Raw genomic sequence first — 20,327 nt, forward strand, 5'->3', positions numbered from 1 at the left:
AATCCATTTCCGAATGTAGGCTTATTTGCACTTGGGCCGTGGTTGTTGAAGAAAGGGCCCGTTTGTCCAGGACGATATTGTCCGTGATTGTTTACCCCCCAGGTACCTCCAAAATGTCCACCACTATATCCAAATCCGTTTCCGGGCAATAAAGGTTTATGCGCACTTTGTCCATGGTTGTTGAAGAAAGGGTCAATTTGTCCAGGACCAAGTTGCCAAGGGCCGTTTTGCTCTGAACCATGATATCCGGGACCACGGTATTCAGAACTCAGTGATCCAATTTTAGGTTCAGGTTCGTTTTTTTCTGAGTTTTCACTTAAATATTCTTCACTACCGTCAGTCAAGTATTCTAATCCAAATCCTGGAAGTTTAGGTTCGTCTTCCTGTTCATTTAAAATTATTGGTTCATTTTGATCCGTTTTTACCGGCTCATTTTTTCGTTGTTGAAGATCGTATCCTGGTTGACCGAGATCTGAAAAAGTATACATTATGAAATTACACCTAATTGTTTCTTTTTCACCGACTTAAAATAAAGGGGTTTTCGATTCGACTGTATTTTTTGTGTGTATGTTACGCGATAAAACTAAGTGATAGAGTGAAGAATACAATAATATGTGAAAGATATGGCTTGAAAGAGGATATAGTGACTAGAATAGAGAAAGGAATGTTAAAGTGGTTTGGAAATGTAGAGCATATGGATGTTAGAAGAATTACCAAACAGATTTATGATGCGGATGTGGATGGAAGAATGACCTCATTTACACCTGAACACGGCAGTATCTAAATCCGAATAGCCTTATTTAGTGCCGGACGTGTGCGAAGATGCGAAGTCCGTATTTCATACCCCGATCTCAGACGATATGGCCGATCGGCGATGCCCCGACGCCGTTGTGACTCCCTTACTTGCGTTGCTACACGTACATGGCAATACTTTTACTTTCACTTTACTATTACTTTCATTTATTTGTAAGCGACGTTGTCGCGTGACGTAATGAATGTTTGTGTCCGTTTTTCAACCAGACCTATTAAATATGTAAAGAAATTGTTTAAATACATACCGTCAGTTAACGCGCTTGCTACAGTGAGCAGGAATAAGCAGGCAATCTGAAATAAAAAAAATATATATTAATTGAACCTAAAAAAAAGTAAATTTTAGTTTGAGAAATGTATTTAAATGTATTTTTACCTTAAACGCCATTGTAAAATTTATAACAAACTGTCGAGTGTCCTAAAGGTTATTAAAAAAGCAAATTCTATTGCCGCTTATATATGAACTTAGTTCTTATCAGATTATAAGACACATATAAACAATCATGTTTATCATATTATCACTACGAGAATGAGATCACATCGATCAATGCTTGGGAATTTCGGTGTCAAATCCAAGATTCTTAGCCGATGTTTAAAAAGTCTGAAACATTTTTTTTTATGCTCTGTAAGGGTGTAAAGAAATATAATTATAATTAAGATTGGAATTAAAATTAAGATACATTTTAGACTTGAACGCAATTGATTAACATGATGTATTGCTTACTGCTTGGTGCACGACTTGTTTGTCCAGTGTCGTCTGATACCATATAAAAAATCGGGTAAACAGGGCGTTCAAAAGCGGATAATGCATAGGTAGAACTCGTCTACTCGTTTACCCCCATATATTACATAAACATAAAAGTTTACCTTGACTGTTTATATATAAGATTCAGATTCGGATAAAGTTCAATTATGTTTTTCTAGAAAACGTGTTTCACGCATTCTCACATTCAGTGTTTTCAGCTTAACTAATTACCGTGGCCATTTCGGTGTCCTCAGCCTAATTATCGTAGCCATGGATACGGTAATTAGAAAGTTCAAACAATTTTTAAGAAAAATCGACTATTTCTGACTTACTTTTGCTACATTTGGGTTATTTGTACTGATACAAATGCCATTCAAGATTTTTTGAAATAAATATAAAGTAGGTTTTTAATACTTTTAATTTTTTCATAATCAGTCCAATCCTTTCTTATGATTAATCACAGCTGTTACAATAACAGTGTAGTAATTTACATTTTGATTATTTCTGCCGATAAATCTTAAAAGTTCAAAAAAATATATTTTATATCGGTGTAAAACATTACAAAATGTGGAGAAAAATAAAATTAAAAGTTATTTATTTGTGATTAGTTGTTTTTTATAACTTTTGGTTTTATGTTTTCTTAAAAAAGTTTGAACTTTCTGTTACCGTTGCCATAAAATATTCTATATATTATATCTATATATAATAACTCTATTCTAAAGCTATTTAGACATATTTGATAGTTTAGCGTAAAGTTATCCATATTTCAATGATATTGGATATAATAAGCGAGAAAAAACAATGGCTACGGTAATTAACCTAAATCTCGCTACTTATGTAAAATATATCGCCCTTCTGCTGCCCTTCACCCCCGCAAGTATTAGTCATTACTTACTACGTATTTTCTTATCTTAGCTATGCATGCAACTACGTACGTTAGCTAGCTTCATTCGCTTCCGGCGCTGTACAATTTTTCATACAAAAGTGTGAAGTAAGTTTCACACGCGTCCGTTAGCGACAAAAGTCCTGTAATCTCATGGTAGAGGCACTAAATATCGTTACAGTACTTAACTGATCAATTCATAATATTTCTTAATGGTTTATACATATAAATTTAAAAAATGTAGTGACGTTTTATTGAAGAATAGTGCTTCCCAATTATACTATTTAATTGTAATTACTCCAAAGCTTGGACTTAGAATATGGCATCATATGTACACGCCTCTATTTGTAAGTTAGAGTGTTTAAATACTTTTTGGGAAAATTTTAATACAATCATCTTTGCCTATAGAACGACAATATCTACGTACTTCAGATAACAATGGGTAATCTGGGAATTGAGTTCTTATTTATCTTACGTGGACTTACCAATATATTTTCAGGGGCACTCAAATGATTGACATGTTAGTTATATTAGTAGAGTTATATTGTAGAGTTTATAATAGTGTTATATTGATAGAGTTCGGTTTAAGCAGGACATATTTATAAAGCACGAAACTGCCTTCGTTGCCGAACGGTTACCATGCTGGGCTGCTACGCAGAGGTCTCGGGTTCGATTCCCGGGCCGGCAGAAATATTTGTATGGCCTACATCCATTTCTCTCGTAAGTTTGGGTGTAATTTGTGCATGTCTATGTGTGAGTCCATGGCACCCGCGATACAGGGTTTCCCTAGTGCCGGGCTAATGAGTGTGTGCGAGTTATTACTATAGAGTGGATAGTAGCCGTCTGTGTTCGCCTCTGCGAATATGCCTGACGCACTATACCTTCTCGGCATACCCAACAGCTTTTGCAATTATATACTTCCGGACACATAATTCGAGCCACCTCGCATTTTTGCCTTAAAGGGCTAGAATTCAAAAATAGTGTTATCATCGAAGAAAAAGGTTTCCCTCGGTTTTGCAAGTCCAAATTTCCAACAAGGACTTATGGAAAAGACTTTTAATCTACTAGTTTCAAAATTGCGTAGGATAGTTCTTGATCAATCGATCGTTGTTTAAGCTTAGGGCATTTAATACTGATGCGAGGTGGCTCGAATTAAGTGTCCGGGAGTGTATTATAAATACTGTTGGGTAATATTACATACTAATTCCAGGATTTCTGAGAGAGGTATTAATCACTCTATGTAAGTGTTTTATTTTTTATGAAATAAGTGATGAGACGAACAAATCGTGCGCCTGGTTATAAGCGACACGCTGGATATTATTATTTAAGTTGCAGTGCCACTCAGAGCTTTAAATCGCTACCATCTAAGGGCGAGATACTTATATTATTGCTTGGTGGTAGAAACAGGGGCAGTACAACACTGGACGAACACTTTCACAAGGAACACTTTTTTTGTAATTTATGAAATATACTCTGCCGGGTCATGATAATAATGTAAAAAACGTAATGTTTTCAGATAAGCTAGGACAGGGTCTTGGATCTATTATTAGAAACAGTTATAGACAATGGTATGCTTGGATGGTAAACTTGTTCTTTTTTTTTCAGTCCGATACTGAGAACCGTTCGCTTCGTGACGAATGACCAGATCGCTGTCATGTGGACCAACCGAGTTCAAACTTCGTTGTCCGTAAACCTTTGTACCCTTGGGAACTCAGTGTGTTCTACGGTAAGTTGTTTCAATTCTTTAAAAGTTGTTTCAAGTATTTATTTTACTTATTTTCTATTAGCTACAAAATAATTAACTTACTACAACTACGATGTAGTATGATGTTGCTATGAAACATATTATGGTATGGTATTAAAATAGCAGCTTTAAAACAATTTCTTCTTCAGTAAGAATCATATTACCGGGCGTATGTTGTTTCGTGATTACTATAACCAATGGAAAGCTTGTAGTTTTATTCTCAACGAAATGTAGTACTAAATATAGCCAAAAATAATAATTCTATATATAGATATATGTTGCACACTATAAAGCCAAGGCCCCACTTGCGCAGACTCGAGATAAGATGCCTCGTCCTGAGCATGCCTCCCGCTACGGTAAATTCATGCATCTACATTAGAGTAACCTACATTATAAATGAGTCAGGCTGCCTCAGGGCGAGACAGTTTCTCACTTGCCACGCCCAAGGAGCATCGAGCACATTCAACTGTCTCCACTGTGGCGCTGCAGTCACGCCAATTTTGCGGTCAAATTTATTTGCATTTTTTCATTTGTTATTGTCCCACTGCAGTAGCACGACAGGGCGCGACGTGAGAGTGCGAGATATTGTTATTCCATATCTTGGTCTATGTATGAAGATACAGTCACAATTTAGCGACCTAAAAATTACTGAAGCGCTACAGACGCACAGATTCTGCGCGATAATCACGCCACTACAGCGCTTTTACAAGCGACTTATTTGAAGGCCGATAGGAAAGGAATAAAATTAATTTGCTACCCCACGAATCCGGTGGGTTAAGGCTGCGGTTGCACCAGAGATGTGTGAGGCAGCGAGGCGTGTGCCAGAAAGCGTAGCGAAGCCGTGAAATGGTGTGCGGCGCGAGGATGAGTAGCGGACTCTTTTCAGGTGTGCGCGTGTCGGGTGCGGTGTGGTGGGGTGAGCGGTGGTGCCTCTCACACATTCCTCGCTCGCAACCCTCGCACATATCTCTCGCTTTTTTGTATGCACAAATACTTAGCTCCGCTAGCCCTTTTTTGCTAGCGATTGACACAGAATTCATTATCTGTGGCGTTGTACAGATCCTCGCCTGTGCAGGTGCAAGGGCACGTAGGACAAGACAAAAGATGTGCCATAGTTTGGAGAGAGACACCACAAATACATGCGCTCTCAGAGCTATAACCCCACCTGTGCGTGCTCCCTTGCTTCGGCCGACTTGGATCCGCAGTCTATTTAAAGACTTCCAAGTGTGCCAAGGTGGATTATGCCCAGGAGGAAGGTGCTCCGACAGCGGAATGAGTGATGCCGTGGGGTATCTCTCCTTCCAGAGATTTATACGGACTTGATTAGTTTTCCCGTCCAGAGGGAATACTTCTTTAATGAAGCTATGTCGACTCTTTAGCCCCTGGATTACTGGCACGTGATAGTGTAAGAGGTGTCGCGGGTCAGTCTCTTTTTTTAAGCGCTCCAAGGAGCTAGCCACGTCTCTGCGGACGTCCGGAGGGGCAACACTGGTCAGCGGATACAGCATACCAACAGGGTTTGGTTTCAGACACCCCGTAATGATTCGACATGTGTCATTTAGTGCTATGTACAGACACCACCACCAACAATATACCTTAATATTAGAGTATATTTTTACACAAATTCGCCTTCACTGGATTCGCGGAGTAGCAAACTATCCACTTCCACTTTTATTAACATGGACTTCAGCAAAGTAACGCTTGAATCTGTTAATTAATTTAAGGCTCCCTAACTAAATGGCTCGCCACGAGGTTGCCTCATTTGGTTCACGTCACAGCTTGTCTCGACCTGTGGCAGCGTTTCCATTCGTTATGCCTCGGCTCGACGCAGCTGCTTTACTCGAGACTGCCTCTAATGTAGACCCGGCTTAATGTATTACAAGTTTTTATTAAACATACTTAAGTGCTCTGTCTTTTGCAAATTGCAGATTTACGAATACTCTGAGCCTAACGGCTGGATCGACAACATTCCTCTACTTTTTAATGAAGAAGGAAATTCTTTCGTCACTATTCTACCAATGGTAAGTTTGATTTTATAGTCATACAGATAAAACATTTTTTCCACTTACAACTTCAGTCAAGTAATAAAATAAGAAGAGATTAGGTAATTAGTGTTGTTGTCTGACACGTTATTGTTATTTAAATTGCAAATAAGTGAAGATTCAACTCTCACGCAAATAAAAAATCAGATAACACTTAATCTAATTACAACACAGATTTCATCATACAGTATAAAACAATACAATTGTTCTTTGCATACCAAAATCGAAACAAATACAAAACCGTTGCGTGAAGAAATAGATTTCTCACAGATGGCGCTACATCAAACGACAAGTACACAGAAAAATTCGTAAGTTCTGGGGCCTTACCATGAACTCTTATTACAGTTCAGTACAGGTTAGTAATGACAAAAAAGCGAGATGGTTATATATACACTATATAGTGCTGTCTCACAATGATTCCTCTTAAGTCCTAAACTGAATCGTAATAAGAGTTCATGGTAAGACCCCTGGTTCTTCCGTGACTTAGTTGGGAAAGCTTCGGTATGCTTGAAGGCGCTGGTTTGAATCCAGGAATTTTTCTTAGTGTTTGATCTTTGTTTTAATAAATGCAAAACAATTAAAAATTAACAAGCCTCCGGTGACCACCAGGTTGGCAGTTATTTCAGCCAAGTAATAATAAGTTTTGCTCTTTTGATTCAAAGGTGAAATGTTGCCAGCCTTCTGGGCACGATACCCCAGGGAAATTTTCTATTTACAAATTTTCAAATACTACATCTGTTATATTTATTACAAATGATTAAAGACATTATTAAAAAAATAAGCGATTTCTGCCGGACAATCTATTGATGGAAAGTTATTAATTACATCACGGACAGGAAAAACTTCGCAGTGATCACAAATTAGAAAACTGAAATAGTACAGCACCAACAACTGATCTGTGTGTACATCTCCGTATATCTCTAACAATGGGCGGCTGTTCCATTCGGTGGTTTTCGAAAAACAGAAAAACTTCTAATTACAAAATAAACAGTATCACATTTCATCGGTAATTAAATATTAAATATGTAATTTTTCAATTTTCGTCCACTATAGCAAAGCTCAAGTTAAACTGGTCGATTTGAAGTGAACCAATTGACGACACCCGTCAATTGGAGCGCAGTTGTCACCGTAATTATTTGGCAGAATAGTTTTCAAACGAATTAAATGATATTTCGTCTCTAAGTCTGGTTATATACTCGATTATAGAAATTAATCATATCAAAAGGCGTTAAGTAGGCTGCTTATCGACATTCTACAGGATATAATTACGGAGCGTGTGCGATGGAATTGCACGATCTAATTCCACCTTTAGACGAATGAAGATAAAGGAGTTCCGACCCCTGTGTTGTGGATATTTCAAGGATTCGCACGAAAGTGTTTCACTGGAATTCTGAACGCTATAACTTGGGCCTTTTCAAGGCGAGAGTGAATAGGTGTAATTTAGGTATGCATGCTACTTCGTTGGCATCATCGTTACTTTCCATTAAGTGAGTTTGGATATGAAATGTGTGCTTTTTGATGTATTGTTTATCTAATGACGCAGACATGTTCAATAATGATCAAAACCCCTAATAAATGAGAGTTAAAACAAACATTATTTCCGCTGTTACAAGGTAACAAAAAATCTAAGATTACATTTCCGTTTATCTTAAATTGCTATTTTCCCACCCGTTGACTCACAAACACTTTATTTTATCACCACTCAGGAAAAACCTTGATGACGTCATACTTAACAAGATTACCTCTTCTCCATTAAATTTATTTCAACTGGAAACTGACAAAATGTGTTCGCATATTTTATCTTGAGGAAAAATATTCGTTTTGAGTTTTTTAATAAGGATTACAATTATGCTAAAAAATTTTAGAGATTTATCGTAAATACAATTTTTCTAGTTCCGTCTAGTTTGAATAATTCAATCATCTAATCACCCTTCCAACAAGTATTAAAAAAGGGGAAAAAATGGGCGTAATTAAACAAAGGTAACAAATATTTTTAACCGACTTCAAAAAAAGAAGGAAGTTTTCAATTCGACTGCATGTTTTTTTTTTGTTACGCTATAAATCCGATATTTGTGAACCGATTTTCATGATTCTTTTTTTGTTCGAAAGAGGGTACCTCCATATTTTGAAAAAATACTCAAAAGTACGTGGAATAGATGTACTATTTGCCAAGTTTTATTGAAATCGGTTACCGGAAAGTGCGCAAACCCGGATTCATCTCCTAGTTCGCCACTACACGGAACTTGATACAGGAGATAATAAAAATCGCTTCTCACTACTCAAAGCAATGATATTATATTACTCAAAGTATATTGAGAGAGAAAAACGAATTGAATTGAAGAATAGCAAAATCAACCATTAAAATAATTGCTCATAATCATGAAAATCGGTTCACAAATACATATATACATACAAACGGTTCACAAATACATACATACAAAAAAAAAACAGTCGAATTGAGAACCTCCTCAGAGGTAAACTCAAAAATAGTTTCATATTTTTGAATGAGGACAATTTTGGCCAGAACTAGCTCACAAAAAGCGTGTCTCATTTTGAGTAGTAGTAGATATAGTTGTTTTTACAATATTATAACGAGGGTTTTATTGACGTATATATATAGGAAATGAAACTATTTTTCCGGATTTAAATCGCGTATATTTGTTTTTTCAAACAAACCGACGTTTCGGGCCCTTTACAGGTCCCATGGTCACGGTTGACGTATGTATATATAATCAAATTTTATTTTATTCGTTCAGCAATGGTATAATCTTGAATTTTTTGAGTTAAACACTGTTGTAATGGCAGTGCGATATATGTTAAGGCCGGATAGGGAGACGTCGAAGGAAACACTCTCAACGCATATATAGTCAGGAATTACTTCATAAAGGGCTTATTCCCTCGTCGTTATTAACTCGTTACGCCGATGGTGAAATGGTAACGTCCACAGATTGCAGTTACTTGTTTTATGCACTTTTCACAATAATTTCGAAAGTATGAGAGATGGATGAGGTTGAAACGGATTCTAAATATCACAGCGGCAAGTTCAGAAAGAGCGGGGCGGTACGTCTTTACTGTCCAAACAGCTTACACAAAAACCCCCCTCTCTCCGACCACACCCAGTTTGAGCTGTTAAACTGGCGTGACATTTGTAATCAAACATAATCGAAACTAGTTAAAACGAATCGTTTATCTAATAAATTACGTATGAAGTGATAGCTGGCGCCGACATATATTTAACGCACACACTCATGGCCCTGCACTAGGGAAACTCTGCATCGCAGGCGCAGGCCATTCACATATTTCTCTCGGCCCGGGAATCGAGTCCGGGAGCTCTGCGTGGCCGTCCAGCATAATAACCTTTCGGCCACAGAGGCAGTTAAATTATTGTGCGCAACAATATTGAAAGGGCGATTTTATAATAGTGATTTTTTAAAATGAAGTGGTTTTTGATAGACGGCGTCTCTTATTACCCGCAGGTACCTTACAAGCAATTAGTGCAAGTCTCACAGCCGACAGGCGCCGAAACTACATGGACCGCTGCGAGTCGCTCTAATCCTGGTCATACAGTACTGGATATTATAAAATGGACTCCAGATGACACTGTGTAAGTGTTTCGAATTGTAGTAGCTTTACGTTTATCTTCTAATGCTTAAAAGTTACAATTCTGGTGATTTACTACCGTTGCAGAACCCACATGGGTTGGCGTCAACGCCTTGTTGATTTTCACCAATCACTACTAATGCAATGTATTGATTTGTATTCTCGCCAAATTCAGAGATGACATGGAGCCCCTTAGCCTACGGAGAGAAGATGACTCTCTGTGAGTGTTCTACCGTCTTTATAATGGGGAGTGCTCTGAGGAACTTTTCGAACTGGTGCCACCGTCTCGTTTCTACCATCGCACCTCCCGCCAAAAGAGTAGAGTCCATTCCCACATCTTCCTCCAGAAGCGTTTCCTTTGCGCTATGACATGGGGTCCTTCGAAAAGCGTATTTACAGGACTTTCAAGGGCTCATCTGATGTTGCAAATGTCCATGGGCGACGATGACCACCTCCTATCAAGTGGTTCATCTGCTCGTTTACCTCCTTCTTTACATAAAAACAAAATATATTTGTAGAGGTTATTCCAAACCCTGACGAAATTAAAACCAAATCACTAAAAAAATAAATCGCAAAAAAAATTCCTAAATTCAATTTTTTTGTTTAATTGCGGTAAACATCGGTTCGATACTATTGCACGGCACGTGCTACCAAACAGCGGACCGACAAAGGGCTCCTCTCCAGTGTTGTTATCTCTTTCTCAAATGCAAACGCCCGCGCCTCGTCAATCAGTGCGCTCGCTTATGCACTGGGGTAGCCTGCCGCAATTCTAGTCTATCTATCTATATATAGTGGTTTGTTATGTACACAAGAGATTTCTGCTGTTCACCTGACCTCAATTACCATCAAGGTAGTGCTCCTTCTCAGGACGGCAAGTGCGTGACTATTACTTATGGGGTGATGTGAAACGTTTAGTTTACATGGAAAAGATTACGAAAACGGTCTCAGCTTTCAAACTTGTGAAATCAAATGTGTTAGTACTCAGAAAATTGAAACGAAATTCTTGACAACGCGAATTTTTGCATAGCCAGTGGTGGTGGACACTTCTAGCAGTTCTTTCATGTAGGTAATCCATCCATTTTATAGGTATTACATAGTACGAAATATGTATTTATCTAATAATTTATATAGTTTTAATAATTTTATGTTTTTGATATTGTTTTTTTATTCATAATTATATAGTAATTATTGTCTCCTGTAGTTAGGTCTGCAGGAAGAAATTTCTGTTAGAAATTTCTGTTAGTCACTAATTGTGTTTTTGCTTTATCTGTACAATAAATAATTAAATAAAAATAAAATAAATAAATAGGTAACCTAATTGGTAAGTACTAAATCTAAATTACAAAGTAATTTACACTAACCCGGATGTGCGGCAACAAGCGGGTAAACTAAAGTGAGACTGGGCGGCAGGTCGGGTGACAGTATAAAATTATAAAATAAATTGTGGTTGTTTATGTAACCGATGTCTAGGATTTTATAATACTCTATGTGAGTAACAAGCTTTGCCGAATAAAACTGAGAAATGCTAAAGTCACGTGTTGTGCTTATTTCAGTGAATACAAAACTTTAAAACCTGTAAACTTGGCAATTTCGATATACGATACTTTACGTAGGAGGGGTCGAAATATAGGTAATGAAGCGATCGAAAAAGATTACGTATCGTTCGGTGAAAGCCGAATAGCGGAGCGCTCGGGTCACTCTCACTGCCCGCGGGCGTTGCATACGATTTAAAGACAGTTTTGCAAAACTTTACTAGATACAATAATTAGTCAAAATATTGAACAGAATATATTTTAAATGATTTAGTATTATTTATATTATTAATTTCTTAAATATGGCGATAATGCAAATCAACACATTGTATAGTCGAGATTGTTGGGAACCAATGGTAAAATCTGGTTTTTATCAAGTGCAGCGTAAGAGGCAATCATACTTCTTGATTTAATCAATGACAACAAACATGATTGAATAAATTATTTAAAGTTGTTGCAATGATTGTCATGATAAGTTTATTGCTGTGGTAATGATATTGTCAAGTTTTTCAGCGTTTCACTGCTGGCAATTTATATAAATCTTTTAAAACCAATAAGTTACTTTAATTAACTATCGAATATGTATGTCTTTATCACATTTACAATAATAAAAAATTCAGGTGGTACAAAGCAACTCACGTGAACGATTCAGCAGAGCAGCACATTTATACCGTGAACTCTGACAACATTGTGAACTGCTTCACGTGCACCATCCAGAAGGAAGACGGAGACCCATGCCTTTACAACGAGGCTGCTCTCAGCCCTGATGCATCTCGAGTGACGATCAACTGCGCAGGTCCTGGCGTACCGCAAGTTTTAATCTATAATTCGGTAAGTTTTCAATTTTGTGAAAGAGCATAGTGTAATAACACAAGTATCGTAACTCCATACAAATATAGCAACGTGATTTGTTTGTGTGCGTGCCCGCTACGTGCCATGTACGGACTCACACATTCGCATAATCTCGCAATTCATTCGCGTTGTATAGCTCTGAGGTCATCTCACGCGCCTTTTATTAGTGTGCGAATGTGTGTGTCACATACATGTTGCGCTACTACCTTTGTATATATAGATACCACACTTGTCTTGTAGGTACTACGGTAAAGTTTAGCGGCTATATTTATATTTAAAAAACACTTCTTCGTAAATATAGGAGAATATAAAACACAACAAAACTAATGATATGACTACGACTAAAGTTAATTCTTTCAAAATAGCTTATAATTATCATAGAAAATATTGAAAACATCACTATTATTGAAAAAGGTTTCTAATTTGTACATGATTTCGCAAATTCCAGAACGGTACTCTAGTGAGGTCCTGGGACGATAATGCAGAGACAGCAGCTATGGTGGAGTCGCGGACGATTCCATCTATCATCAGGATGCAAGTGCCAGTGGCCGACGGTTTGCCAGAAGCCGATGTACACATTCAAGTCCCACCAGACTATGCTTCAAGGACCAATGTACCGCTACTGGTTTACGTGTAAGTGATTTTTCTCATAGCCCAGATTGAAGATGAAGCAGTATCCTTACTGCTACTTTTTTGCGAGAAAGGAATGAAATGATTAGCCTATTTCGTAAATTATTCTCATTCATCATTGGCACCACACTCGGCCGGAGTAAATTTGACCCCGACAAGTCGGGTATTACACATGACATGCACGGGATTGTGGAAGGAAAGACTAACTAGCCTTAGCCAGTGGCCAGAGTCCAGCTAAGCAGCACATGAAAGAAAGTAAGTAGCAAGGTAGTTAGTTTTTTTGGTATTTAGGTAACGTTGTTAGGAATGGCGCTGATGGTGTTGGCCTTCGTCTTGACAAAGTGGATCTTTTGGAATCTTCAGAGGGTGCTATTGAGATGACAATGGAATGTCCGATCTTGACGACAGACTAGTTTATTCAAACAGTCAGTAAATTACTGGTACACGTTGTTACTACTATTACTTTCGATCGTCACAGCCAAGTCTTGGAACCTGACAGGTATTTGATGTTGTTTTGTTAGTCACATAAAGTTGCTGCACCGCCGAAACATCGGCCAGGTTTATAGCAAACATGTTAATTACAGCAAATATTTTAATTATAGCGTCATTGCTTACAATAATCATCTCTGTTCTGTATCCTAACTGTGATTTCGTGATACGACACGACATTAACTTTTTCCTTTATCTGATCTGATCTTTTATCTAACTTCCGTCTCAATCTTCCTCTACCTCTCTTTCCTTCGATCTTTCCTTCTATGATACTTCTAAGAAAGTATCGTTGGTTATTGATTATCTTGTCTTATCTATCTTAGTTATTGGTTATCTATCTTATCTACAATATTTCTTTTTGTCGGTTACAGTTACGGGGGCCCAGACTCGGCATTAGTAACGAAGCAGTGGGGTATCGACTGGGGAACTTCGCTGGTGAGCAGATGGAATATCGCGGTGGCTATCATCGACGGCCGAGGGTCTGGTCTTCGCGGCGTCTCCAACACCTTCGCTCTGAATCGCCAACTCGGATCTGTCGAAGTCGAAGATCAGATTCAGGTTACTAAGTAAGTCGTTAGTCAATTTGACTAATTGTCGGTATGATTCGTTAAAATTTCCTTACCTGTTCATGTCATATGCAATTATCTACGTTAAAAAAAAACACTTCATGCAAGACGTCGTTGTGTGTCACAGTTATCAAAGCCCGAAACGTTGTTTGTTAATGTTACAATAAGAAATATGAGTATATATAGTTATAGTTCTTTCGTGTTAACTATAATTTTCTTCTTTTTCTAATTCTTGGGGTTTCTGTTCTATCGGAAGTTGGAAAACATCATGGGAATTGTGACTGTAGAGGCTGCCGTTGTAAACAGCGAGGCGATACTGCTGCCGAACCATTCCCTCAAATTCTTTAATAGGATTACGGTTATTATAACTCCGTACATTACTCCTTTAGATATCTTCAGCAATTACCGTGGGTGGACGCTAACCGTACTTGCATCTGGGGCTGGTCATATGGAGGATACGCGTCATCATTGGCACTAGCCAGAGGCGGAGATGTGTTCAGATGCGCGATAGCCGTTGCTCCAGTTGTCGATTGGCGATTCTATGGTTCGTTTATTGCATTAATATGGTTTAACTTTTATAGGCTCGGGACTAACGAGGCTTGCAGGATATTCTCGATCTAGTAAGGTTAGCCTAATAAGTCTGACCTAGTTATTGACATACTAGTTGATGTGCTCAACCGCAGAAGGAAAGTAATTGTTTCATCTTCAATTATGTAGTCGTTTGTACCTATATTAGTTAACAGTGCTTATTTGTTAGCGTAAATTATTACTTTTTAATTTTTGTGGAGAATATTTCCTTACTGGTTGTCAATTTAATTTTCTTGTATTGCGAAATATGTTGTTATAAGTAGTCTTACGGTTTACAATTGTGTTAATGTACATTATCGCGCCAAGCTGCTGTAAATTCCGTAAACTTTTCTTCAGGTAATGTTAATAATTTATGTATTTTTCCAGACACCATCTACACTGAACGTTACATGGACCTCCCTCAAGTTAATACAGAAGCCTACACTAACTCCTCACTTTTGACTCAAGAAGTGGTAAGTTTAGTTAATGTTTTATCTACAGTAAGCGATGACTTAATTTATTTTAATGAAGTCAGATCCCTGGTTGGGCGCCATTATTAAATCATTAAACCGTGGTCGAATGGTTACGATGCACCAGAGGTCCCGGGTTCGATTCCCGGTCGGTTTTGTTATTTTATACATATTTTTCTGTTATGTGTGTGTCTGTAGATCCAAACAAAAGTTTTCTCTATCTATTTATCTAATTTGTGGTTGTCTATGTGTATGTCCATTGCACTCGTGATGCAGGGTTTTCCTAGTGCGGGGCTATGAGAGTGTGCTAAATAAAAAATTTGAATCTCATAACAATGTTACATAGTTTTAGTCCAGTTATTATTCCTAACTTATTTCGGAGAAGTACTTACTTTACCCCGATGGAGGTGATCAACCTGTTCCGGTACTGGTACGGAAATCAGACCAACCAAGTGAGATGGGGAGGTGTGCTCTCAGACAAGTACAGGTTGGAGTGTGGGGTGAGACAGGGGGGGCTCAGCTCGCCTAGGTTATTTAATTTGTATATGGACGAGCTGATCGCCAGGCTCAGCAGCACGGGTGTCGGATGCTCAATAGGTGGTCGGACTGTGAATAATATCAGTTATGCGGACGATATGGTGCTGCTGTGCCCGTCGATCAGTGCGCTTGTAAGGCTGTTGAAAGTTTGTGAGGAGTATGCGGTGGCTCATGGTCTAAGGTACAACACTAATAAAAGTGAGCTCTTAGTGTTTAAGGCTGGAAACAAGGCTCTTACGTCAATTCCCACAGTACACCTGAGTGGTATTCCTCTGAGAAGAGTCACACGTTTTAAGTACCTTGGGCACTGGGTCACAGATAGACTCCAGGACGATGTTGATATAGAGAGGGAGCGCAGGGCGTTGGCCGTACGTTGTAATATGTTGTCCCGCAGGTTTGCGCGCTGTGATGGGGATGTCAAAGCCACCCTTTTTAAGGCGTTTTGTCAGACCTTTTACACGTGCAACCTGTGGACAAACTACACTAAGAAGGCGGTCAACGTCTTGCGAGTCCAATATAATAACGGCTTTAGGAGGTTGTTGGGGCTACCGCGCTTTTGTAGCGCCTCAGGTATGTTCGCAGAGGCACATACAGACAGTTACGGTGTAATAGTTCGTAAGAGAACTGCCTCCCTGATGCGTCGCGTGCGTGTTAGTTCCAACAGCCTTATTCGCCTAATTTGGGAGGACCCTGCTTGCGCTTTATGGAAACACTGGGACTCGCTTCACATGGGTTCCAGGGGCTTGGTGTATGATTTAATGTGATAACATGTAAATTTTATGTAATTTTAATATTCAATTTTAGATTTAATTTAATATTTAATTTTCACTCATATATTCTTTTTAATTATTTTCTCAATTTGGAATTTTGATACAGTTTTAATAATTTGTCTTACTAACATAGGCTATAAGCTGTTTGTTACTAACATGATATGGACTATGTCCGAAATAAAAATTTTGAATTTTTTGAATTTTTTTTGAACTGCAATCTTACCTATTTTTATCGCCAAGCAGTAACGCTCACATTACAGCGTTCCAGGTTTGAAGGGTTCTGGTGAAATTACAGGCCATGAGACTAGTGAACTTTTGTCTTAGGGTAATGGGACCTTCAGATCTTTACAATTTAAAGCTCTCTCTCAGTGGCACGGCAAGTGCTATGGACAGGCGTGTCGCTTACCACCAGGCGCACGACTTGTTCGTTCCGTCACTTTGACTACAGGTTCACTTGTGTAGCTTGTTAAATATACGTCATATGTTTGCAGGTGGACGCATACCGCAACAAGCGGTACTTCCTAGTTCACGGTACGGCAGATGACAACGTGCATTATCAGCATGCTATGCTCTTTTCTCGATTGCTCCAAAGACGAGACGTGTACTTCACACAGATGGTAATTTTATAAATATCGCTAATTTTTTAAATTTCTGTTTCCACAAATGACAGTGAATCGCTGAGTCCAGAATGTTGAATGGTATTGTAAAGCGATAGCACTGTCTCTGTGTGTTGCCGAACGGTTACCATACTGGGCTGCCATGCAGACAGAGGTCGCGGGTTCGATTCTCAGGCCGGGAGAAAAATTTGTATGGCCTACATTTACTTTTCTCGTGCGTTTGGGTCTAATTTGTGGTTGTCTTTGTGTGTCCTTAGCAACCGCGATATATGGTCACTCTAGTGCGCGGCTATGAGTGTGTGCACTATTGTTTATTATTTAAGCTCACCGGGATGTAAACCGACGACTTCGCAATTTGGAAGCAACCGTTCTTCCACGTCTACCACCGCTATGTGGTGTAGCTGAACTTAATATAAAAGTATAGACTCATTGCCAGTACCTCAGAGTGGCAGGAAGTGCGGCTTTAGATTTGGTAATGAGGAAGCGGCTTTCGCGAGATTGGTTACTATTTCTTAGTTCTGTCTTACTTCTGTCCCGGTTACGATCTATATCCATAGGCGGCAGTCATTTTCAATTGGGTGGGCCGTCTCATGTTTGCAAAAATCATGGTCATAACATCCGAGGAAGACAAACAGTCTATGCTAAAAAAGTGATTGCACTAAATTGATGTGACCACACTTTATTGGACAGATGAATGAATTTGAACTTATGCTGGAGTTATATTATTAACGTACGAACTTTAGCTGTGACGCTGGACGAGAAGGTTCTGACATCAATTCCCGTTAGAAAGAATACGGGAAATTGGTTTTGGTCAAATCGGAATTGGAGTGAATTCAATTAATCCTGGTACTCATGGTCCAGGGAATTTTCCTATGTAATTGGTGTGGTTGTCTTCGCTGGAAATTCAGGAAATATGTTCAAAGACAATTCCAGAACTTTGTGATAAAGTACGAATGTAATTGTTATGAAGTTAATTGGATATCAGGACGTTGCAACCATGATATTCAATAACTTTTTGTGAAATTACCCTATTAGTTTGTTGTAATAATTAACACAAAGGTTGAACACTAAGAAAAATTCCTACGATCCGGCTGTATTGAAACAACTGACTTCAGAATACCGTGCCTGACGCTCTCCCAACTGAGCTATGGAACGAACTAGTGGAACTTAGGATTTTTTTACGTGCTTGTTGCAGATCTTTGTGCAAACACAATGGATAGCATTTAAATCATTGTAATTTTTGAAATCTTCGCTTTCAGAGTTACACGGACGAAGACCACAGCTTAGTGGGAGTGCGGCCGCATCTCTACCACGCGCTAGAGAAATTCCTTCGAGACAATATGTTGTAAATCATTTCACTAAATAGTGCCATTAATTTATCTGCTCAGACGAAATTTAGAACGAATTCTTGAATAAAGTTAAAACACATATCTACGCTTTACAAAAAAATGTTCGACAAAACGTTCGAAAAAAACGATGCTCTTTCACCTTAGGTTGCTACTAGACGGACTGCATGCGCAAAGTCGATATGAACTGCATGCATTCAAAATTGCAAACTCCAAGCAGTTCTCGCCGTGCGCCTCTTTCAGGTGCTCAGTGTATTTAAAGATATCAAAATGAAAGATATTACTTGTAAATTATCGCTGTATTTAGAACATTAATGATTCCAAACGCTGACTTAAACAAAATAAATATACCGCTATCGAATCCAATTCATTCAATCTTCAATTTTGGTTTGTCATCAAATTCACATCCGTAATCCCCGACTGTACTCTGCGGTGAAATTTGCGATCAAAAATGTAAACAATTTGTGCAAACGATATAAATCCGTCGTGAAAACAATCGTGTTTTTGTTTTACCATCAAGTTGATTAAACCCTGGAGTAATCGTTATCTTTTGCTGTTATTACCAAATACACGAAAAATATCGTATATTTTCTTAAGAATGCCAACTGCCACTTTTGATTCTCGTACTATCGTTTATCTTTTCAATCAATTGAAGTCTTTGCAGACGAGCAGTCCATCTGTTATACTAAAAATAATCTATGATGATCCCTGTGACAGTTCATAAAAATCTACACAATATAACCTTGTAACAACGTGCACTAATTTACGCATTTCATAACCTATTTTTATAAGCCTCACTTTTAACCTGTAGGTAACCTACCTTAAATTACAGTAAAAATAACACAATGTTTATTATTGAAAAATTGATTAATTTTTACGATGAAGTGCAAAGGTTTGTTCATTACACAGCATTTGCTAGAGACAAGGCATATCGATAAAAAGCTTTTGATATTTAAAGTTAAGTTTCAAACCTATATCTTAATAATACGATAGATGTGTTTTAAAATTTTCTAAAATATCTATTGACACTGAATTTGAATTATAGTGTGATTTATGCTTTCAACATAATACAAAACACTTCACACATCTATACGTCGTTCAGAATACCTTAGAAAGAGAAAATAAAATACATTAAAAATCTATCGACTTTAACACATCCCTATGACACACGTCAAATTTTAATGAAGTGTCACAGAGATCATTCTAGTTTACGTTTAATCTTATAAGTTCTTTTGCGTTTTGATGTTACATATAGGGCTATCGAGTATATAACCAGAAATAGAGACGAAATGTCCTTTAATTTGTTTGAAAACTATTCTGCCATATCACTACGGTGATAACTGCGCTCCGATTGGCCAGCCAGAATTCGAAACAACTGATGTGTGTCGTCAATTGTTTCACTTCAAGTCGACAGGTTTAACTTGAGCTTTGCTATAATGGACGAAAATTGCAAAATTACATATTCAATATTTAATTACCGATGAAATGTGATTCTGTATGTTTTATAATAAGATGTTTTCCTGTTGTTGTTTTCCCACACCACCGAATAGAACAGCACGGCATTGTTAGAGATGTTATCTTTATCACAATAAATACAGAATATTTTTGGAACATACGGAGACGTACACACAGGCCAGTTCTTGGCGTTGTACTATTTCAGTTTTCTAATTTGTGATTTCAGCGGTAACGAGAGTTATTTAAAAATGATATAAGGCCCATTTGTCTGATGAATTGCCAGTGACGGATGGCCCTTATTTCGTATCTATTTCAGGTTATATACTCGATGTACAGAGCTGATCATATTTTTTTTTGCGTGTAACTAAAAGATATTTATGTAGGTTTTATGAACATTACTACACATACTAAATAACATTTTAAAGCTCTATTAACTAGCATTTAAATGGGACTTATAAAGTCCAAGCTTACATGTAATAAGTTGTATTCACTGAGCACTGTTTAAATGCGAAATGTGTTAACTATAAATAACGGTCGATATACACAAGTTATGATGTAAGTGGTAAGTGGAAGAACGTAAATATAATTCACACTGAACTGCGTATGAGGCCTCTATTTTATTTTAAAAAACCCTTGAAAAAACATTTTTATCCTGTTGATTTTTTTATAACA

The 20,327-nt window shown here is 37.9% G+C and overlaps 1 protein-coding gene across 3 annotated transcripts in view; it reads left to right on the forward strand.

Annotated features, from left to right (window-relative positions):
• The window catches only part of LOC113225661 (venom dipeptidyl peptidase 4-like), a 120,206-nt gene extending 100,653 nt beyond the window's left edge, over positions 1 to 19,553 (forward strand). For all 3 annotated transcript variants that reach the window (XM_026458036.1, XM_026458035.1, XM_026458037.1), the window contains exons 9-18: positions 4,044 to 4,164; positions 6,111 to 6,203; positions 9,701 to 9,828; positions 11,977 to 12,187; positions 12,657 to 12,841; positions 13,699 to 13,893; positions 14,283 to 14,437; positions 14,848 to 14,933; positions 16,729 to 16,854; positions 18,114 to 19,553. In XM_026458036.1, the coding sequence (XP_026313821.1) occupies positions 4,044 to 4,164; positions 6,111 to 6,203; positions 9,701 to 9,828; positions 11,977 to 12,187; positions 12,657 to 12,841; positions 13,699 to 13,893; positions 14,283 to 14,437; positions 14,848 to 14,933; positions 16,729 to 16,854; positions 18,114 to 18,203 (1,390 nt within the window). In that variant the 3' untranslated portion in view covers positions 18,204 to 19,553. The remainder of the gene's footprint in view (positions 1 to 4,043; positions 4,165 to 6,110; positions 6,204 to 9,700; positions 9,829 to 11,976; positions 12,188 to 12,656; positions 12,842 to 13,698; positions 13,894 to 14,282; positions 14,438 to 14,847; positions 14,934 to 16,728; positions 16,855 to 18,113) is intronic.
• Positions 19,554 to 20,327: the final 774 nt, after the last annotated feature.

The sequence above is a fragment of the Hyposmocoma kahamanoa genome, unplaced genomic scaffold (genome assembly GCF_003589595.1).
Source record: "Hyposmocoma kahamanoa isolate Upper Pololo Valley unplaced genomic scaffold, ASM358959v1 169, whole genome shotgun sequence".
Lineage (NCBI taxonomy): Eukaryota > Metazoa > Arthropoda > Insecta > Lepidoptera > Cosmopterigidae > Hyposmocoma > Hyposmocoma kahamanoa.